The 24,019-nt window shown below is 41.6% G+C and overlaps 2 protein-coding genes across 2 annotated transcripts; both read left to right on the forward strand.

Moving 5' to 3' along the window:
- The first annotated feature begins 4,911 nt into the window (after positions 1-4,911).
- On the forward strand, positions 4,912-6,605 carry LOC146493418 (protein Fer3-like). The gene has a single exon (XM_085149856.1). It carries the CDS (start codon positions 4,917-4,919, stop codon positions 5,328-5,330), a length of 414 nt encoding a protein of 137 aa, XP_085005982.1. The 5' UTR covers positions 4,912-4,916; the 3' UTR covers positions 5,331-6,605.
- Positions 6,606-7,222: 617 nt separating this feature from the next.
- twist1a (twist family bHLH transcription factor 1a) lies at positions 7,223-13,297 on the forward strand. Its single transcript, XM_085149562.1, has 2 exons — positions 7,223-8,265; positions 8,722-13,297. The coding sequence occupies exon 1, from the start codon at positions 7,690-7,692 to the stop codon at positions 8,236-8,238; it is 549 nt and encodes a 182-aa protein (XP_085005688.1). The 5' UTR covers positions 7,223-7,689; the 3' UTR covers positions 8,239-8,265; positions 8,722-13,297.
- Positions 13,298-24,019: the final 10,722 nt, after the last annotated feature.

Consider the following 24,019-nt stretch of genomic DNA (forward strand, 5'->3'; position numbering starts at 1 on the left):
GTTGAGTCAGCTTCAGGATGTGCAGAGAGCCAGAGTGACACAATGAAGACTAGGCACACAGGTCAGGAGTTAAACACATCTTCCTCACTCCCTCCCTTTCACTTTGACTCTCCTCCCTCTCAGATTTTCAAATTTGAAAATTTGCTTTATTAGTATGAAATGTTTGGCAGAAACACGATTTGCAGGGTGGGTGAAATTATTCTTCCACGCACATGAGTGTAATCCGCACACAAACTGAATAACAACTTTGTGCCTCTGTAAGTAAGAAACAGTGAGTGTCTCAGCATGGATGTGTATTAAATCACCGTTGTGAAAACAAGCAATGAAACAGTTCAGCACAAGAAAACTTGAGAAAGAGACACGGAGAGAGACAGAAAGAAACAGAGCGAGAGAGAGGTGTCTAGTTTCAGATTTACAGTGGTGGTGGTGGGCGAGATTTGGCCATGCTCTTACAGCACACAGAGGACACAGCCAGAGGAGGAGGAGGAGGAGGACAGATTTACATGGTGAGAACAGCTATGGCTGCTCTGGAGCGGCACACTGTGAGCTCTCTGGTGAGCTCCATATTTAAAAACTAATATATGGAAGCCATCACCGTGTAATAATACAACCAAGAAATGTCACCCTCAGAATTGTGACTTGATGAAATGTGTGATTTCTTAACTGACATGAAACCAGGTATGTTCTTTTCAGGGTTCCCTCTTACATTTACTGCAGTATTATGTTGATTTGCGGACCCCTAATCCGTTAGGATTAAGTGTCGAGATGCTCTTTCTTTGGGGGCTGAGCGACTGTTAATTTACTCAGCACAAACTCCGCATTGATTTCACAAATACTTCAAAATGCGTTAATGAAATTCACGGCACAATTATACAATCGCTGAAAAACCACCTTCTTCGACTGAGCATCCAGACTTTGTGGAAAGGATTTGGTTTAACACTCAGTTTGTATCTGCTAAAACGCCGACTGTTTACTTCCATAAACATTTAGTCACACCACAAACTATCATTAATTTCACCCTGTGTAACCAGTAATAACAGAGCAGAGCAGGAAATGAACCATTATGAGTGTCTGTGTGAAGGTCTGTCCTGTCTCATACAAAGTTGGGATAAACCCTTGTAGGTGTGTGTGTGTGTGTGTGTGTGTGTGTGTGTGTGTGTGTGTGTGTGTGTGTGTGTGTGTGTGTGTGTGTGTGTGTGTGTGTGTGTGTGTTTGTGTGCCTCTTTTGGGGTTTTACTCCTTATTTAAGACCAATATTTACAAAGTAGCCCCAGGGTGAGATTACCTCATATTCTCCCGCCCAGCTGTGCTTTCTCAGCGTTTCCACCACAACCAGAGGAATGTCCCATCATGTTTATCTGCGTGCCAGGAAAACACAGAAAGAGAGGAAGAAGAGGCAGCAGAGGGAGATGGAGAAGTATGCTTAGGTTGGAGTGTGTATACAAGACAGACACTTGTACATTCACACTCTTGGGTATGGAATAATCACACAAGAATGCATAAAAAACTTTAAATAAAAAAAACAACTTGTGAGCATGCTCTTGATGTTACTGTTAACTCAACCAGGAGGACATTCAACATCCTACTGGAGGATTAGCTGTGTCAATCACACTCTTGGTGTTCTACTTTCATGAGAAAAGTCTTAATGCCCGCTATGAATTCAAGGTGGGTAAGGTTAAATTGAACTTAAAATCTATGACAAATATTTATTTTTTATATTCTGCTAGTAAGATGGGAAATATGAGGGCAGCACGGTGGCATGGTGGTTAGCACTGTTGCCGCACAGCAAGAAGGTCCTGAGTTCAATTCCAACATCAGGCCGGGGTCTTTCTGTGTGGAGTTTGCATGTTCTCCCCGTGTTTGCGTGGGTTCTCTCCGGGTACTCCGGCTTCCTCCCACCGTCCAAAGGCATGCAACTTGTGGGGATAGGTTAATTGGAAAATCCAAATTGCCATTAGGTGTGAATGTGCGAGTGAATGTGAGCGCGAATGGTTGTCTGTCCCTGTGTGTTGGCCCTGCGACAGACTGGCGACCTGTCCAGGGTGTACCCCGCCTCTCGCCCTATGACAGCTGGGATAGGCTCCAGTGCCCCCCGCGACCCTGAAAAGGATAAGCGGAAACGAATAGATGGATGAATTTTTTTATAAACATTTTATAAATTTTATAAACAAAATTGGAGTTGGTACAATTCTAACAAGCTTATAAGTCGATATTTGATATGAACACCTTTATTCTTCAACACAGTCTGAACTCTCTTAGGAAAGCGTTCCTTTAAGTAGTCTTCAGGAATAGTTTTCCAGGCTTCTTGAAGGACCTTCAAAGCTCTTCTTTGAATGTTTGCTGCCTTTTTTATGTTCTCTGTCAAGATGATCGCACACCATCAGTAATGTTGAGGTCTGAGCTCTGGGGAGCCTAATCCATGACTAATAGTGTTCCAGTGGGTGTTTTTATTTCCAGGTATGCTTTTACTGTGCTGCCAGTGTGTTTACGGTCATTGTCATGATGAAAAATGAAACTATAGCTAGTCAGATGCTTTTGATATGGTATTGCATGGTGGATCAAACCTGATCTCTAAGTGCAACCCCAAACCATGACAGAGCCTCCACTGTGGTTTACAGATGGCTGTAGACACTCCCGTTTGTACCTCTCTCACGACCTCCTCCTGACTTACTTACAAGGATTTGTATGAATAATTTCAAGTTTGTAATCATCACTCCATGAGACCTGTTGTCACTGATTGATAACGTGTCTAATGAGGCTTCAGCAAACAATACTTTCTTAACTATATGAATTTCAGAAACTGCTCATCTGCTGCTGAAGAAGTTTTAAGCCTGCCACATCTTCTTGTGTTCTTCTTTTGCTCTTTGGGAATCAACTTGTTGCTCAAAAAATACAAATTGTGTTACCTTTGGCATTTTTATGTAGATTCAACTAAAGAAATTGGAACAAAGTATGTGTTTTTGCAAGAGACTGCTAGTGACTAAGGATACAATTTAAAATTGGCTCTCTGCTATGTTGTCTGTTATGTACAGACACAACACGGATTCTTCCTTGAGTTAGATGCCTTTTATGCTTCAGTGACTCTTAAATCAGTGTTAAATAGTTAAAACAATTAAACAAGCAAACAAACATTCATCAGAAAAAGTGGACAGAAGAGAAAATTAGTGGGACTAAAATAGTGAATGTCCAAAGAAAAACTTTGAAAGTCCACTTTAACCCTGGAGAACCCATGGGGTTGGCTCTGACCCCATGGGTTCTCCAGGGTTAAGAAATCAGAAGAAAGTCTGGCTTCTTGGAAGCAAAATATAAAAAAGAGGGGTAGCAGACATAATCAGTGCTCAGCGATACTCCTGAGATGCAATTCTAGGATCCAGAATAAAACCCAACTTTCCAAGATGGACAAAGAAAAAAAACTTATTAAAGATTAGCTCATTTTCAGATGATTCATAAAACATGTTATGAAAGGCTGATATAAGAAATGTCTCTGGAACAGCTTGTCAGCATATGAGTTTGCTGCGAAACCACCGGCAAAGCTGAATTCAGCAACTTTCAGACCAGCGCATTCACTTCCCGACACCACAGTAATTCCTGTTGCTAAATATGCACATGCAGGTGACCCTTTCTGCTGGCAATTCATTTATGAGGTAAAAGGTAAAACAGCAAATGGACTGTACTTATATAGCACTTTTCTACTCAGCTGGATCTGAATTTATGCTCTTGGTCTTTGTGGCTGGTTAAGGTAATATCACATTAAGCTGGAAAATTTTAAATGATCAAGAAAAATAAAATAAGGGATTCCGCTGTTTGATGTGCCGTTCAAGTGAACGCTCACATAATGTCAGTGAAAAACACTCTAAACTCACAGAAGTAGGAATTTGGGGTATTGCTGTGAATTTATTTAGGTTAGCTGAATACAGTCTGACAAAAATCATTATTTTTAGATCATAAACACAGCAAGGAGCCTCTGGCTTTAAAGCCTCCATCCTTTTGTCCACCCTTATACCTTCATATCTCCAGGGTTTCTCCTATAACCCTGGGATATTCAAGATATGCTAAGGTAACGTGAATGAGTAAGTATAAAACTGATCTGCAACTTTAAAATGCCAAAAATGCTCTGATTAAATCAAAGTCATAATATTATCAATACAGGCATAAACGGTGTCTGTATACGTTACAAACCACAAGTGTGCAGTGCAGTAACCTTATCAGTTTATTGGAATTACCTTGCCTTAAAGTGCATTATTTTCTGAGAGTGCAGTGTTTTAGGCTGAGCAGTGGCTCTCTTGTTGGTCCCTGCAGTGTGGACACTGTCCTGCCATGGGAACGGACAGTTATTTGCTTTAATTTGCAACAGAAAAGCTTGTGGTGTGTAGTGACTGTTAGAGAATGTTCTGTTTGGCCTTCTCCTGGCTGGTTTAAGTGATAAAAGTGTCATTATTTAGCCTCTGAGGCAGAGGAGAGAGTGCAAACAAGACTGCATGACCCTCTGTTAAGAGCCCTCGTTCTTCAGATGCTCATTAAAGGCCTCCAGGAGGACAGTGCATCAACTGGCAGGGCCGTTGAGCTTGCCTTTTTTTTAAAAAAAGTCTTTCTCATCCCAGTCACCGGTCGACTGACGGCAAAAATGGACTCAATTTAGAGCAAGAGGGACATGAAAGATGTCGCGCTGTGAGGTGGTAGAGGCGACTTATTAAAACAGCAGGAAGAAGCTCTTGGACTTGGGCCCAATAGGATCTAACCCTGTAGCGCACTGACCGGATTTGGAGAAAGTTGGATTTATTTGATTGGGTGCTTTGGATTCTGTGTCTGGTGAACGACTTTAGTCCGTCTGAGAGCTCTGATTGGAGTCAGTTTCTTAACAGAAAACCAAAAGAGAGACTTTCTCTCAAACTGCAGCCACGGTGCACTCCACGGTGATGAACATTAATGTTATGGAGTGTCCCCACAAATATGCTTTAGCACCAAAGCAGCAGGTGGATGCTGCTCCATCCTGTCCAATCAGCCAAAGGCAGTTAAACGAGCCTTCCTGGAGCCGGGAAGCGGAGGACGGTGTACGCACTGCTCAGGTGGCGATATGCTCGCCGAGATACTACAGCCGCGGGGCCCGGGGGAACACGAAGGCCAAGCGGAGGAGGATCATCACGGTGGTCCAGCGGCAGGCGGCCAATGTGCGGGAGAGAAAGCGAATGTTCAGTCTGAATGAGGCGTTTGACGAACTAAGGAGAAAAGTTCCTACATTCGCATACGAGAAGAGGCTGTCCCGTATCGAGACGCTGCGTCTGGCCATCGTCTACATCTCCTTCATGATGGACCTGCTGGAGAACACCTGAGACACAACAGCTCAGCTTTATCTATGGCAGACTGAACTAGACTGAAGGCGCCACTCAACCCACCAATGACACGGACATAAATGAGCAGCTGACTTTCCGTGTATGGACCAACAAGAGGGATTCTATTAAGAAATGTCAGATTTTTTTGTGGCTGTAAAAACACATACATCGTTGGAGAAAGCTCACTAGGTCAGTGAGAACCGTAATTTCATTAGTTGCATGTGAATCGATGTTGCTTGAAAATAAAAGTACCGCTGTGGTCATGTTTGTGTTCTTTGCCTGGACTGCCACGACAAAGAAAGCAACGTGAAATTTAATTTTGACTGACCTTACTAAAGTTAATAAGACCACAATGTCCGCTTAAATGGACAGTTTACAGGCAGTGTTGGGTCAAAACATATTTACACTGTCGCATTTAATAAATCCGTTAAGAGGACATGCACATGAATGTCAGCATCTTATGGTTGTTGTTACAGCTCTGAAGCGGTGTGGTTTTCAGCACCGTGGAGAGCTACAGAGGCACGCGCCTCACCTGGCCACTTGAAGGGTGTGGCAAAAGAAAAAGAAAAAGAAAAGCAACTCGAGGTTTTCCTCACTCAGAAAGCGAGAGCACATGAATCATGATTGTTTTCTCCTTGATGGCCAAATATCCTCAAAAGAGTTTAAACGTGGATCTAAACCACAAATCAAGGGCTCACGGCATGAAGCTGCAGATTATCTTTGTCACTAAGGTGTAAATTGAGTTATTCATGGAGGTGAGATGAAGGTAAACTGAGTGACAAAAACACCACCCACACCAGATGCCCTCTTTCAGTCCTGGATTGATGGAAGAAGCAGAGCTGTTTAGCGCTGGGGGACAGTGTCTCCACAAGAGAGCGGGGCTGGGCCCTCTGTGGTCCTCTTGTGTCATCCTTCCTCATCAGAAGTGAGGCTTCTCGGTGGGCCATTCTCACCACAGACTACCTCCAAGAAGTTGCCAGGTCTAGTTTCAACCACATGAAGACGTATTTTTTGTTTTTTGACTAGGATATTAGATCACAGCAGAGCAGGCCACGTAGCTGGGTGGTCATGTGTAGGTGTTTCGACTTTGTGTGAGCCAGTGAAGTGCTTTTTTCCTCTCTCCTCGGTCCATCTTTATCACGTCCGGTATTTGCGTTGTGCTCCAGCCGAACACCGCCTTTCAGCGTCCCCGCTGTGAGCACGGATCCGCCCTGAGAGCTCCCTGTGACGGCCGTCTTTTAAACCTGAGCCGCGGTGCCGAGATCCCTGCGGGAGTCAAACCCTTTAAGTGCATACCTCAACCGCGAGGCCGTTGACGGGAAAATAAACACACAGGTCTACTAGAGCAGCGACCTCCTGCTGTGACAGCCTCATGTGTTTTTCAGTGGGCCTGATCGCTGCTCCCTTTTCAAACGCCTGCACAGAAACACTTTAATGTTTAAAACTAGAGGAAGAGTTCTGTTCTGTGTCATTGGATTTGAATTATTTTCAGCAAGAGGGGGAAAGCATGAAATTTCCACACACGATGACACAGCGGTAAAACTGCTGGGCGATTTCCATTTGTAAGTTTTATTGTCAGTGACGCAAACAGTGGATAAAGTCTGTGCAGCAAATATGGAAAAACAACAAAACCTGCTATTCATACTTTAAAAAAACGAGCCTGAAACTAAATAATAAATAACACAGGAAAACAACAACAACAGGTCTCTATTTAACATTGAGCAAAAGAAGAGCCTGGACATTTAATGAGGTCTGCTCTAATTCAATGTAATAATAATAATAATAATAATAATAATAATAATTATTATTATTATTATTATTATTATTATTATTATTATTATAACACCGCATCTGTAATAAATGCGGTGTGTGTGTGTGTGGGGGGGGGGGGGGGCATTGTGCTTTTGGGGAAGAAATAATTTGGGGTGGAGCAGAGACAAATAATTCTCTAAGACAGGTCTTACAGTGCTTGCACAAAGCTACACGATCCAATAGCAAACACTGCCCCCACTACATCCTTCCAGTCTCGAATAAAAAACACTCCATCTCTTAATTCCTAATATTATAGCAAGAACTCTCTTTTTCTGCGGTATTATGTTACAGCCCTCCCCACCCAATCACAGCAAGCCCCAAAATCCTCCTGCCTGCTCCCCGTTATAAGAGCTAGGGTCGTCCCAGTCTGGCAGACACCTCTCCCATTCTGTGGCGCACGAGATTTACCGTAATACCAGCTCACACACAAGCGCGGGCCACGCTCCTGTTACCTCTCGTGTTTGTTGATGTTGTGACCGCTTCAGTGGATTTGAGTCAGGGATTCGTGACTCTCTGACAGGACACAGAAAACCTTTCTGAAAAGACAATGCGGGAAGACGACTCCTCCCCAATTGATAGCGCTGGCAACAGTGAGGAGGAGACCGACCGACAGCTGCCGCGGAGAGGCGCGAGGAAGAGGCGGACGGCGCGGAGGAGCACGGACGAAGAGGAGGAAGCGGACGTGGAGAGCCCCGGTCCGGTGAAAAAGAAATGCAGGAAGAGCGGAGACGGAGGAGGAGGCAGCACCGGGAGCGGCGGAAGCGAGGCCAGCAGTAGCCCCGCGCGCTCATTCGACGACCTGCAGACGCAGCGCGTGATGGCCAACATCCGCGAGCGCCAAAGGACGCAGTCCCTCAACGAGGCATTCACGTCGTTACGTAAGATCATTCCCACTCTGCCGTCGGACAAACTCAGCAAGATCCAGACCCTGAAGCTGGCAGCGCGGTACATCGACTTCCTTTGCCAAGTTCTACAAAGCGACGAGCTGGACGCGCGAGGGACCAGCTGCAACTACGTGGCGCACGAGCGCCTAAGCTATGCGTTCTCAGTCTGGAGGATGGGGGGCGCGTGGTCCTTGTCGACTACGTCCCACTAGCAGGGCTGCTCCTGGTGGCACAGTACGGTAGGTTGAGCTCCTTTCACTTTTTATCCAGCAGGAATTCGAGCCGTGCCAAAATGTTCCGGTTATGCGCATTTTACGCACAGGCCCAAGATAAACAAACTAATACAGTCATGTATAATCCTCCAGTAGGTCGCTGTAGTTTTTCTGTCTCACTCTTTTAAACTTCCTCTAATATTAATTAGGGTTGATTCATTTCATTATGAAAGAGATGTCAACTACAACTTTATGCGTCAACAGACCAGAGTTATCCCTGTAAACATGGCATTCTCATATCATCTTATAGCTACAAAGAAATAGACATAGCATTTCTTCCACGAAATCCAAGCTTCATGTTTATTTTCTTCACCTAAGCCCACAACCAGGTTTTGTCATTTACATAAATGGCCAACACGCACCAACATATATGTCATTCATTTCTTGTTTTCACTTGTTTTAACCAGAGTATTTCTTTCACAGATTACTCAGACTGAGGAACCAGTGGATCAGACAGACTAAAATAGGCCAAACACACCTGGGCCCCAGTCTCGGCTGCTGTGCTTCAGGCCTCAGAGGAAAGCAGCTTTTTTCATATTTCCCTTTGCACGGACTGAAATGTTTGCAAGGGAGCACTTAGGACAGACAGGACGGATATGAAGAAAGAAAGACCACTGCGACTATGAATGTTGTAAAGGAAAAAAAACTGACAAAAACACGAGAGAAAGATGACAGACCATTCCACATTCCCTGTGACACCGCATCACAGAAAATGAAGTATTTTGTATTTATTTTTCTACACAGGTCTGAAACTTCTTCCTCCCCCTATTTCAAATAAAGGTTATTTATTTTTGCAGTATCACAGAATTCCAATTGGATCTAGAGTCTTTGCATTTTGAGTGTTGTAAATATTTGGTAATATCTTAAATAAAATTATGAAAGTATCGTACATTCTTCTGGTCTGGATATTCCTTAAAGGTCTAACTAGAGGCTGCGTCAAAGAAATTTCATGCCCATCAGCTGAATTTAGAAGCCTCTGTTTTTACACAGAAGAATAAATGCCACTTTTTTTAAAAGAAATGTGTTTTATTTATTTATTTTTTGTTAGTGGAAACATATTCATTTTTCATGGTCTTTGTACTTTGAGTCTTTGTAGAGAGCTTATTTTCTTGCTTGATGTTGAATCCCCATGTAACCAAACTACAGTGGAGCGGGGCAAAAGAAAACATCTCATTCCAGTGGCTTATTTCGTAGTGATTTCTTGAGCTTGGGGATCTGGGGAAGCCATAATTAGCCAATGGTCTGTTTGAACAAGGTGAATCTGGAGCTGTGGGAGGCATGCATGATATTCCCAGATGTCCACTGAGCTGCAGGTCAGCATGGGAGTCTCCTGCAGGTGCTGCAGCAGTTATACCCAGAGAGGCTTGACAGATTGATGGGGTGGAGAGAAGTGAAAATGCAAACAGAATAGGCTGGATGGAATTTACAAATACCAACAAGTTATAGTCCACATAAAACACATTGGATTATCAGAGTATTTCTACTTAACAACAACACAGCTGATAAAATTGGCCCAAAGTGTAAATGGGATTAACTAATAAAACTCCATGTAGCTGTTAAATAATAAAAGCCAAAAAACAAACAAACAAACAAACAAACAAACAAATTGCAAATTATGTGAAAAGGAATAATGGCGTTTTTTTTAAAAAATATATATATTTTTATTATATTTTTAGGATGGTTTACCACAGGTTTGGACAGAAATAATCTTTCCACCTAAATGCTGAATGTGATATGTCCAAATACCAAATCAGCATCTGGGCTGTTACACACCATTAAAGTCAAGATGGAAGAAGAAGAAAAATGGAAGGACTAGATTATATTAAGACAAGAAGACTACATGGGAAGTATCTCATTGGCTGATGCTGTATCTACCACATATAAGTCCTGACTGAATTCTTCAAGGCTACTATTTCCCATAAAATAAAGTAGGATTAGGCTATTTTATGAGTGCAACAGGAATATCACTTTGAGATGAAACACACCGATGTCATTCATGACTCACTTAAGGGAGTTCTCTATCTCTCTGTAGGGTTGTTAAGAGATGATGATGGGAGCATCGCCGTGTTTTTGTATCACGGGTTGCGTGCGGAAGGTAAAGCCATCTGCGCTGACCCAAAGCCCTCGCCAGCCACCGGGGGGAATCGATTCCCACCCTTAGATCACCGTGGACGTGTTATCTTAAACTTGAGGCTGTTGCTCTGACACAGAGGAATGTCACCTCTGAGGCTTCAAAACACACACGCGCACACAAACACATATAGGTTATACACACACACAGGGAGATTTCTCACGCCTACTAAACAGGGAAATACATTTCACACAGAGAAGGAGAGAGAGGGAGAAACGAATCGGGGGGGCTCCTGAACCTCAGCTCCTGCTCGACTTTGATGTTTGAAAGTAATGGGATGACCGCTTGTTATCAGTGTGAAGGCATCTGGCTCTCTAGTTTTAAGTGTGCTATGATTTATAGGCTCTTTGAATACTGACACACACACGTACTCACGCGCTCTCTCTCTCATTAATCACCGTTTATATCTCCTCGCTTTGAGCTTGCAGTCCTTAAACTGATCTAGAAGCCAAAGGTGCAGGCCTGTGTGTATTTTAGTAACGCCAGGAGCTGTAAATCTTTCCAAACATGGATTTCTCACTGCTATACATGGAAAGCAAGACCAGGTAGTTTAACAGTGGTTTACTTGTCTCCTTTACTTCTTTTAGTGTTGTGTCTCCTTCACTTCCCATCTCTCTGTGAAGTTTCCCATTATGGGGTAACAAGCCCTGGTTTACATTAACCCTCAACACCACAAAAAGACAAGGTGGAGGGGGAGGAAGTTGGGTGAGACAGAGGGGGGGGGGGGGGGGACTCGATTTCTAAGTCTGGTTTCCATTAGAGGTAATTATCTGTGTTTCATCGCAACCTGAGGCAGTTAGCATGTGTGTGTGTGTGTGTGTGTAGGTGTATATATGTATTTGTGTTTCTTTTTTACTTGTGCTCTGCTGCAGTTTCGTCATATAGCTCAAATTAAGATCTGCATAGCATTCTCTGACTCTCTGAAGTGAAATTAAACAAATAGTGCTTTGCGTATCACTCCAACCTTCCATGTCTGCTGGTCAGTGATGTAATATATCAGTAAACTGGACAAAAATAGAGTCCATACACTTCTTTGGTTTTTGCTATATAAGAGTAGTAATAAGCATTTTTAGATTTATTATTGCTTTAGAGTTGCCCTCCTCCTCTGAGCCAGACTTTGTTGTAATCTTTAAAGTGGTCTTGAGCAGTAGGTCTTCAGGCTTTCTGAAGGTCTTTCAAAGTTTGTCTGTGGACATTGGCTGCTTTTTCACTAATTTTTAGTCCAGTTCCTGCATCTTACCATTTTCAGAGTAATGTTTATTTGTTTGTTAAGCCACTTAACACTGACTGATGAATTATTCAGACATGAAAAAAGCACCTAACTCAAGGGATGAGCCAGCGTTTTGTCTTCACACAACACACAGCTTAGCAAAGAAGCCTCATCAGAAATGGAGGATGTCCGCATAGAGGAACGACAGTGAGTGTCAGTCATCTGCAAAAAATGGCAGAGGCTGTGGCATGGTTTGTGGCTGCAATTCAGCTAGTGGTTTTGGAGATTTTGCCAAACTGATAGAATTATGATCACAGAAAAGTATCGACAGATTTCCACCATGCAAAATCATTTGGAAAGTGTTTGATTGGCTGCAATTTTTCTGTTTGGGAATGATCCCAAACACAGGTGCTAATGCAATAAAAGCATATAAAGCATATAGATGTATTGGTATTCCCAGATCCTGGACCTCTACATTTTTAGAGCAGTGTGGGATCATCTTGACAAAGAACAGAACTAAAGGCAGAAACATCAAAAGAGAGAGCCTAGAGAAGTATTCCTGAAGACTATGACAAGAAACGACAAGAAAGGCTTCCTAAGAGAGGTCAGACTGTGTTGAAAAATAAAGGTGGTCATACCGATTATTGCCTTTCAAACTGTTTTTGCCTTATAAACTGTGTAGTTTCTATTTATGTTTTCACATATTTTAATAAACTGTTGCGTCTATTTTCCATTTTCATGGTAAAATATGAAGAAATAAAGGGTGGATCAAGAGTTTTGCACAATACTGTGCATCTTGTCGAGGAGCGCAGTCTGAAATTTACCAAAGAATAATAAAACCTTCTTAATATTTTAAACTTCCCATGTGTTTGTTAGTAAAACAATGTATTCATCTAAGTCAAATAAGCATGCATTAAGTCAAAATGGTTTATTTATTTATTTTGCAAAAGAATTTAAGTTTCCTTGTCATGATGTGACAATGTCTCTGAAGTCAGAAAAGAGAAAAATAACCAAATCCTATCTGGCAGGAGGACGAGATGATGTAGAGGTATATTATAAAATGGTTTGTTGTTTTAATGGTACAGGAACAGAGAGTGACAGGAAGTCCAGGTAGAAACCGTTAATATAATGAGCTCTAATTCGCACACGTTCCCTGAGGTCGGTGCCAACTGCATCCATCAGTGCTGACCTGTGACCTCTCAAACTGACCCTGTCCCCAGAATGCTGTGACCCCCAAGCTGGACCACGGGCCACCAATTCATCTCCACAAAATGCCCCACTCAGTTCTCTAATACTTGTCAAATGCAGCACAGAGTATGAGAACAGCAAGAAAGATGGAGCCTGGATTACAGTGGGAGGTGAAAAATGAACACGCTGATAAAGCTGTGAGAAAAAGCAAAAGAAGAAGAAAACTCAAGAGGGAAAAAAAAGTATACGCATCCTCTCAGCTCTCTTGCCTAAGGCTGTTTATCTTTCAGACTGAGTTAAACATAAGCCTCTTATAACTCTCCACATACCAGACAATATCACAGTGGCCCCGCTTTACCAGTATAAACATAGGCTCTTTATCAAAGGGCAGCACGACTCATTCAAACATATAGGCTCTTTGTCCTAACTTAATTTACTGCACCCTATACAAAGATCCTTTATTGGATTTAAGCTTTCCAAATGTTTAATGGGGAACTTTGGTGGTGGTGGCGGGGGGTGTCTGTTGATGAAGGTTAAAGGGGCTTCATGTGTTTATGTTAGAAAACCACAGTGGTTCCTTATCATGCACAAATCTGTGGACTATCAGTACTGAAAAGGCCCAGTTCAAGCACAACACGTTGTGTGTTATTTCCACAGAGAGAGGGAATTGTCTGACACCACATTGGGCCATTCACACAGATGGGATTGTGGCTTTCTGCAGGGGAAATGCATGTTTCCTGGCTGCGTTAATAGCAGAGATGATAGTTTCAACTCTGTTCACAGTAACCAAGACTTTTCTGATGCGCAACAGAGTGTTGCATCATCCCGTCTTATATAAAGTTTTCGAGCTTTTCCTCGTTGCAGGCAATAAGCAGAGCGCAGCCGTGGTTTACTAGCGTTCTGGGGGCCCCGTCATGAGTCAGTATGTGCGTGCACACATGTAGAAGGGCAGAGTGAGGGATGGCTTGGCAGTAAGATCGACTCCTGCTTTGGGTGTTGGTTTAAGGAGAGCTGTGCTGGGAGAGAAATAAGATTTTAAAATCTGCACGGCGTTCCCGCTGGTGTTCACTGTGGGGTGGTCTCTCTTGGTTTCTTTCCCCACTTTTCTATATTTCTATCTCCTCGGTCCCTCTCTCATTACTTTGAGGTGGTCTGTTTCTGTCTTTCCAGCTCTCTCCAGTTCCCTCTTTCCCAGTCCAAATCCCCTCCACCCACCCCACTTCTCCCTCCTCTTGGTCATATTTGCTCCTTTGCTTACTCCTTTTATCATCAAATCAACTCTCTCTCTCTGTGCTCTCATTTCCTCGTCTTTCTCAAACTCCTTCCTTTTCTCCTCATTTTGTTTACTGGCATGCACAAACCCAAAAACACCCGTCAGGCCTCTGTATTTGCTGGCTAAAAATTTGCGTGTGTGGAGAATGTAGGTGAAAGGAATAAAACCACAGCGAGATAAAGAGAACGATTCAGGGACTGCATGAAAACAAAGTCTTGCTGATGCAATGATTATTGTGGGCCAGCATTTTTTAGCCAATTGTGCTCTGAATCTGTGTGTGTGTGTTTTACTCTGTTCAGTATTAGTTTAGTATTGTAATTTTGGTCTTCTGACTGTTGTTTTTCTGTCTCTGCCTCTCCCCCCTCCCCCCCCCCTTTTCTGTGATTTTATAAGCCTGGAGGTTGGTGTCATATGACCTATTTGCATGTTTTTTCAAGTCCAGTAAAACTAGCCTGAATGCCCCATAATTCTGTTCCCCTGGCTGCCTGGTAAAGGTAAGTGCCAACTTTCAAACCCCCCCACCCACCCACTCTCTTTCTCCACACACACACACACACACACACACACACACACACACACACACACACACACACACACACACACACACATACTCTTAGACACACATGGGTAAACTCTAGTCATGGCATACCAACAGGAAAAGTGTAAAGTAACACCGCCTCTTAAAAAGGGGTGGCAAAAGGTCCTGAGACTAAAAGTAGAGTAAAATGCGAAGACAGACATATTAGAGAAACCGTGTGTGTGCGTTTGTATGTGCGTGTGTTTCGAACAAACTCATCTCAAGAAAAGATGGCTTAGTAAAAATCCAGGCAGTGGGATTACAACAGGCGAGAGTAGTAAAGTTGTGTGTGTGTGTGTGTGTGTGTGTGTGTGTGTGTGTGCGTGCGTGTGAGTTATAAATAGTTGGATCATCTGGAGTACATTAGAGGTACAGTGTTTAAGTGAACAGGTCCGCTACCTGCAGCCACAGAAACCTCAGAGGAGACGCTGCCAAGCCCTAAGCTGGACACACACGTGCACACAGCAAAGCATAAAGAGAAGAAGAGAGAAAAGAAGGAAATTAATGAAGAGAGGCAAATTAATTTAACAAATTAAAAGGATAAAGCAAAGAACTGATCAAAATAAAAAGGTGGGACATCTGAGAGGAAGAGTCTTATGCAATAACAGACCATGACTGTTGTTAAATCTCGGCTCTGTAGCTTTAAGGTAAACACGGGTTATTAGGAAAGGCACCGCTGGGATATCAACTCTCCTATTAAAAGGTGGGCTGGTGTGAATGTACAGAGGGAGGAAAAACATAATGTCTGAACAAGGTTGTTTAGCTTAGAAGTGGCTAACACTTCCCGAGGCCACACACATGTAATCAGCACCTGCATGGACTAAGGTATACATCCTCATTTTTATCCCATACATAAAAAATATGCAGGTAAAGAAGCTTAAATACTGATATAATATAGATCCACATTGTTAAAACTTCTTAATTTTTGTTATTCATATGGTCTATATTTGGTATATGAAATGTAAATGTTTCCATTTGCACTTTATAACCTCTTTTTAAAATAAATAAATAAATAAATGCTGTCTCTCCAAAGCTTTTTTGGAAAGGGGGTGTAACTTCTCAGTTTATTCCCATTGCACTCCATTATAAATCTACAATAAAGATTTTTTTTGATCTTTAAGAAAATCCTCAACTTGCTGCATATTGTTCCCAACTTTTTCCATAACCCCCGCAAAAAGCTCAGGAAACAGACCCTCCCCCCATAGCACATTTACACACTGAAACCTGAGCCACAGGAAGTGGTCCTGCACAGCATCATGTCAGGGCGTACAAATTATTCACCGTTTAAAAAATGCACTTTTTCTCATCTCCTGTATTTTCCCTACCCTGCACCCAATACTCCTGCCTTGTCTCCTTCTCTCCGTTTACTGGATTTAATTTCTGGTCCTCTAGAGAGTCACAGTCAGGGAGACAAACAAGCTCTGCTACCTGTGATATCTCAAAATGAGCTGCGCTCTGACTCAAAATGAACCACCGTTGCTGCTGTTGCTGTGGGTGTACAGGCCCCCAAAATTCCGGGAAATATTCTGCTCTGGTGTTCCCTGAAGACTTGTGGTATTCCTGCCCACAACGCTTTTGTGGAATTTCCTAAATGGATATAAAGCAGGTTTATTTGAACTCTTCTGAACAGTGAAACATTCACAGATCTACCTTATCGCCACATAGACGTATTATTTTACTGTATAAACCAAACTGCAAAAAGGGTGAGGGGGAGACTAAAAAGAACTGTTTTGTACTGGTAGGATGAAAATAGAGTTGAAAAGACAATAAAACCACCCGGCTGAACACAAAGTGTGGGCGAATGACATTGTAAAAAATAAGCTCCTTTTAGTGACCTCACCACTTTTCTTAGCACGTCCAGTCAAAACAGGATGAAAAATAGCTTTTTTTTTCTTTCTTCCTGTAAGAAAAATATTATTAAAATTAGATACAGAGAGTTTTTACACAAGCCTGATTTTGACTATAAACTGATGTGGGATGAAAATGGTAAAACTGAGACTAGCAAAAATGCTTGGTGGTTAAAATGCTGGTTTAAACTCTCTTGTTATGAAAAAAGGTGCTAACTAAATTTTTTTGGCAAAAAAGGGACCTTTTATTCTTATTTTCAGATGCACATAATCCTTGGACTCTGCTGCAGTCTGATTCACTCTTTACATTAACCCTTATTTATCTGTCCCTCGGAGCCACTACTCACTGTTTGAAAAAAAGGTAACTTTCTTCTGATATGCTGCCTTTTTGCAAACAGGAGGGTTGAAAGGCAGGTGAGTGGGACTTGTACCCACATAGCAAAATCGGTATGGCCCTGATTTGGCCCACACAATGTGCTTACACATGGCCCACATACCACAAAGAATGACGGCCCTTTGGTGGCCCAGATCTGGTTTGCCAGAGGTGGCCCACACATGGGCCATCACAAGGTCAGTTGCAGACACACTGGTGGTCCTGTGCTGGCCCATGTGTGGATTACCTCTGGCAAACCTGATCTGGGCCACCAAAGGGCCATCATTCTTTGCAGTATGTGGGCCATGCGTAAGTTGTGTGCAGCCACAAGGCAGTTGCAGACACACTGCTGGCCCTGTGCTGGGCCAGATGTCAGTCTGATGTGTACTTTAATCAAGTCATGTAATAAAATCATGTGCTGGAACATAATAGTAATAACATCATGAAACTCTGTTCAGACAGTGAATGGGACTGATTCTTTTATAGTGTTTTTCTACCCTCCTGGGTTACTTAAAGTGCTCTAAACTGAGTGCTTCCTAACTACATTCATACTCTTGACATGCAGACAGGAGGAACCAGTGATCGAACCACTAACCTTCCGATTAATAGGTGACCTGCTCTACCGCCTGAGCTACAGCCACCCAGTGGTAAACGTGAGTAAACCCTCACTAGGTTTGGATAAAGTGTACACTCACAAACCTGTCAAACCTGCTTTTGAAACATTGGCTACCATAGCAGTATAGTATTGCAACATGGCATTTGGATCTTCTAACTAAAATAGGAAAATAGGAACATAAATAGTGCCATCATTACCAGACCTGGCCCACATCTGGGTGACATCTCTGCCATGACACCAGTCAGTCCGAAGTGCCAGCTTGATGCCAGATCTGGGCCAGACCTGTTTTCTATTAGCCTGGGCCACATAAACCAAAACACAATTGAGCCAGTTGTGGCATGCCATTACATAGACAGTGCCGTCTATGCCAGGCCTGGCCCATATCTGGATGACACACGTCTTCTTGTGCCAGAAGTCAGTCAACAGTGCCAGCTTGATACCAGATCCGGGTCATACCTACTTGCTATGTGGGTATGTGCGTTTTAACATATCTACAAAGTGCCTGTTACTAGACATCTTTAAAAAATGCTCAATCGATGTTAGCGAGAGTAATTTTTAAATGTGACCTCCTCCCAACCTGTAATGCCTTTTGGTGAGTATGTGGCATTCTCAAGACCTCTGTGCAGCTCTGTGATGTAATTTTGGAGCCTGCTCTCTGCGCTGAGGTGGCATGTGGCTTGTTATTCTGTCTTTGTGCAATATCAAACCAAATGTTATTCAGTGAGAAGTATATTTCCCATGAGGACAGTGAACTAGCCAGCTTATGGTGTGTATGCCTGCCATGGCTACTACTGGACCATGGGAATGTGCACACAGCACTAAAATGAATGCGTTGTTGGCCATTAGGAAGTGTCCACTCACTTCATCCTGCCAAGACTACGACAGTGTGGATTATTATGCTGAGGTTAGGGGGGAGGAGGTCGTGTTAAGTGAAGTTTAGAAGAGCACTGACCAAGCACACTTTTCCCTCAGGCATGTGGTCAAGGGACAATTGAGGGCACACACACACGTACGCAAGCGTGTGCGCACACACAAACAGCTTCCTCATGCACACATTCATACCCACAATCTGATTCTGAAATAAACATCTTGCCCCATAATACCCCTGGGCTAGTTGGCCCATTGGCCCATCCTGGTGACCCTTGTTACCATGGTGATTAAATATTGGGAGCCCTCATCTGCAAACATTTAGCCAGTGTCACCCCTAATCTGCCTCATGTCACCCTGCCACTATAACCTACAGGAGATAGCAACACACTACCAAACCAACCAAAACATGCAACCAAAGATCAGCATTGTGCCGCAAAGTTCATCTTCCCCCATCACTATAGACAAGTGCAAAATGTTTAAGACCAATATATGTAAAATGTTTTTACAGAGACAAAGTTAATATCAAATGTATGGAGGGCAAGGACTGTCAAATTAATTCAATTAAATACATTACTAAACGATTAAATGTGCCCTTGATTAATTAAAACTGGAAATCAATTATTTATAAAATGTTTTAAATGCAGCTCTTTGAGCTTCAATTCATTATTTATAGATTTAATTAATTAATTACATATTTATTTAAATAGTTAATGATATATTTAGTTCGTTCATTTTGGCACTTGTGACCCCCCATACAAGGGTGTCTATGGACATTTTATAGTGTCATTTTTGACAGAAACAGTAATTAACAGTAATGTTTTTATTCAGCAACAAAGACATATATCATATATCTATATCAGATTCTTTTTTTAGTCATTACATTACCATTGGCTGTCACATTCCACCTCCTGACCTTTGAACTATGACTTCCTCTAGGCCAAACCATCATGAGTGCCATGCCTCGGGTCACTTGATGGCTTACAAAAAAGAGCAGGAGTGTACTATACTTATTAAGAAGTTAGCAAATCCTTTTTTTAAAAAGTAATAATTTTCAAGTTGTATGTGACTACACAATAAGCTTAACTGATAAATGGTCCTTGGTCCTTTCTGCTATTTTGTAGCTTTAGTGCAATTTCTTCCCTCAGCCTGGAAAATCTAGTCTCTCAGAGTCAAAAGTATCTGAGCTATAGCAAGCTTTAGCTTTAGCTGGGCATGCTCATTTGGGTGTTGGTGATTCAGCTGTCTCATGAGCTTTTTAGTTATGAACATTTTAGTGTGGTTCTTCTACACTTTGGTTTAGTGAACTTTGTATCTTCCTCACTCACAGTGAAAAACTGACTGATACCCACAGCCAAACGTTAGTGTGTGAGGCGCTGTTTATCTGCACCACTGTGCATGTGTATGTAAAGGACCAATTCATAATCTAACATACAAGAATGCCTGACTGGTGGATTTGTGCATCTCTATTAGTGACACTGTGTATCATGTTTAAAGATGTAAACATAAAAAGGTTTAGATTAGTTTACAGAGTTGGGATAACCTCAGCACAGCTAGCAGCACCAGCTTTGATTTCTTCCATGTTTGTGTCCACATCCTGTTACAGGAACATGCTTGCAGGTGGCAGTTGCCTGCTTATATTCTAGTTTATTCAGACAAATCTGACCTACAGCCAATTCTTTTTTCTACATCAAAGTACCTCAGAACAGTGCTGGTGATGATAGCTGTCATCTGTTTACTTTTCCCCTTGCTGGTTTACAGCTTCCATTTACAGATAGAGCAGTGGCACAGCCATCTGTCAGGGCAACAGCCCCAGGTAGTGGCCGGTGGTGTTAGAACATCTTTGAATCACTAAATACTGTATTATCATTAATGCAATAATAATAATTAGAAAAGAAGATTAATTTGAATAATAAAAACTACGAATAATACCTTGACTGACTAATATTTCTGTTGCAAACTAACACAGTTTCTCACCTGTCTAGAAAAGATTGAACAAAACCACTGGAGGGAGGAGGACATAATGAAAATATTAAGGTATATTACACCTGATGCTACCCTTGCAAACAGTGCCACATGCCAAAAGCAACGTCACATCTGCTAGTGTGCTGTAGTGTTGTTTCAGCCAGACCTCTTGAATGGTCGATCATGAACATATACAGTAAAAGATGATCACTGTGATTCAGTGTAATCATATACTAGAACTCACTAGTCCACAATATGCCTGAATTGAGTGAGTCAGATGCGTTTGTTCAAATGCAGAGGAGATTTAAAAGGAAAGAGAATAACTAGGAAGAAGTATGTTGACTGTTAATGACAATAACTACCTTTTCATGGTATCTATTTATGCAATCTTTTGGCTGGAGTTGGCTGTTGTCTCTGGAAGCAGGATTAACTCCTCTTGAATATAGAGCGACTAAAATCAGTGTGGGTAAGTGGTCTCAAAGTTAACAGCGGCTGGTGTTTGTCAAGCTAAAAGGCAGCAGCTTCTTCTATTTTTTGTAAATGCATATTGTGGATAAACCTCTGGTCTTTGATGGGAAACTGATGGTAGATTAACATGCTAGACAAGGTGCTGTTGACTGCTTCCACGTCTCTGAGATCAGTTACCATCTGCTTTGTGTGGAAACAGAAGAAGCATTAGCAAGAAAATGAGCACTCACATTTATCATTTTACCAGATAACTATTCTCTTAATAACCACCTTGGCCAACATTTGTGACTTTTAAAAGCTTGTTTAACCTGTTAGTAATGAAACCTTTAATGACAGAGAGATGAGCTCCTAACATGTCGAGTTTTAAAAAAACCAAGAAAGTTAAAGAGATGCAGGCTCCACAAACAATTTCAAATTACCAGAGAAATTACTCAATTTCTCAAATGTACAACGTTTAACCAGCTGTTTTGATACAGCTAGTTATACGCCAACAAAAATATTTGAATCCTGCTGTTGATATAGACAGTTAACAACATCACACAGTCTATATTAAATATTTTTAATATACTTCTCAAAGATACTTCTGTGTTTCTGACCCAGTTAAAAGCTGTATTTGTTTATGGGTTTGTTTGTTTTTTAGAAACATGTGACTCTCACATTACAGCTACACGGTTTGGGACAGCTACATTACAAACATGTGATGTACTACTGTGGAATAAACAGAATAAAAGGCAGTAATAGAAAATATCCATATAACACGGATGTTCTGATTCTGTAGAATAAATACGTTTACTTTTGATACTTTATGTAAAATTTGCCAATAATACATATTTATGCATAGTGAGGTGTTTTCTTTATGCTTTATTGACACTTTTGCTAAAGTAAATGTTGTTCTTGTTATTGTTTGTTTGTTTTTTAAATTTCACCACTCATCATTGTCAACTAATAGTAGATTTTTAGATTATAAACACATAAGTACATAAGCAATTCTTCCTCAGAAGTACAGAAAGGAGTAGACATCCAGAAAATGGGCAGCAAGAGGCTGTCAGAATTGTATGTTTTAATGAGGTCCAGAGTGGAAGATTGAAGGAAAGTTTGTTTGCTTGTCTGCTTGTTTATATTGGAGGTGGGGGTCCTCACGGTTTGCCTTCGTGCAAAAGTCACGGCACACCCCTTGTCTACAGGATGATTTATTTGACACTGGAGTTTCCTCCATTGGAGTTTAACTTGGGTTGACGGTGACATCTAGTGGTAAAGATGCAACAACGTCAATTAGAAGCTGCACCTGCTTTTGTATTGGCCTTATTTAAAAAAAACAAACAAAAAAAACAAGCCCTATGATGCAAACATGAGCATACCTCCCAAACAGGTTGATCAACAAGTGATTGTTATTTTTGTTACTGCATACGATAAATAGCCTCATATTAACCTAGGTGTATCTACACCTTGCAAAGGCACCATTTAGTTCATCGCGTGTTTTGATTACAACAGCGGTGTAACTCATAAACCAAGGGTATAAAGTCTACTGTTATTAACTTTCACTGTGCCCATGTGAGACTGAGAGCGAGCAATCAGCTGACAGAAACAAGAAACAGTAAAGGGATTTAGAGACATAAGAAACATGAAAGGCTTAAGGAGCTTCCTCTTATGTGTTGCTGTGTATTAAAGAATGGATAGTCCGACGTGTGCTCTCTGCTCTCGCGGACCTGCAGGCACCTGTTTTGTCTTCTTTCACCCTTACCTGCTGTGTGACTCAGATGTGGCTGTCACTTCGGAGACAGGTACTGTGACCTAGAACAACACATAGATCTCTGTTGCATCCATCTTTTTTATTCACTCTGAGATCCTTTGTCTCTGCCCCTTTGTGCAACCTCCTCCAATGTCCTCTCTTTGCCAGGCAATGTAAGGTAGAGCACAGGTTAACGAAGATCGCATTCGGGCAATGAATTATGCATTGGTACCATGTTTGCAGGTAGCCACTGCCAAACACGTGATCAAACTGCACACTGATCTTTCTTTGTTATCATGTATTTGATGAGGTTGACTGCCAGGCATATTATTAAACCATACATTTATTAGGCTTCACATACTGCAGTAAAAAATTCTTCTATTTATTAGAGCACTGGAGAATCAAAGCAAAACTACTAAATACCACTGAGTGAAAGAAAGTCATGTTAGCATTTAATTATTGATGTTTCTTTAAAATAGTAGCTATTTTGACATGAAATATTATGTAAAACACTTGTTACAAATAACATTAAGGAAGGTTTGGCTGTTTCAGGTGCAAAGCCTTAATTAACATTATTAGTGGCACCTCTGTTTACCTACCATTTTCATGTAGTGAAAGAGGTCTGTTTATGTAGGTGGAGCCATTGTTAACTACTTTGTGTTTTACTGGGTGGTGCAAGCTATGACCTCTGTACAGAATCTTTTGCAGTAAATGAACTAATGCAGTGCCAAGAAACAGTATTTGCCAGCTTCCTGATGTTTTCCTGTTTTTTGCACATTTTTCATACTTACATTTTTCACGTTATCAAACAAATGTTTATACTGATAAAAAATAATCTTGGTAAACCAAACAAAATGCAGTTTTTCAACCAAGATTCTATTTATTAAGGGGAAAGCTATCTAAGCCATGAACTGACTGTGATTAACTAGATTTTCTGGAAAGCTGAGTTCAGTTTAAGTAGCCACATCCAGGCTTGATTACTGCCAGACCTGTTGGGTCAAGAAATCACTTAAATAGAACAAGTCAAAGTGAAGTAGGCTAAAAGATTTAAAAATACAGCACTTACTGCCACAATCTTAAGAAGCAGGTGAGAAACAAATTCATTGACGTCCCTCAGTCTAGAAAGGTTTACAAAGCCATTTTTAAAGCTTTGAGACTCCAGTGAACCACGATGAGAGCCATTATTTAAAAATGGTAAAAACTTGGAACAGTAGTGAACCTTCCCAGGAGTGGTCAACCTACCAGAATTACCCCAAGAGTGCACTGATGACTCATCCAGGTCACAAAGAACCCAGAAAAACATCTAAAGAGTTTATGATTCAACAATAAGAAAGAGCGTGGGAAAAATGGCAACCATGGGAGAGATCCAAAGAGAAAACCACTGCTGACCAAAAAGAAGTAAAAGGCTTGACTCACATTTAGCAAAAATCATATTCATGACTTTTGGAAAAATATTCTGTGGCATTACAAGAAAAAG

The sequence above is a fragment of the Neolamprologus multifasciatus genome, chromosome 22 (assembly GCF_963576455.1).
Source record: "Neolamprologus multifasciatus chromosome 22, fNeoMul1.2, whole genome shotgun sequence".
Lineage (NCBI taxonomy): Eukaryota > Metazoa > Chordata > Actinopteri > Cichliformes > Cichlidae > Neolamprologus > Neolamprologus multifasciatus.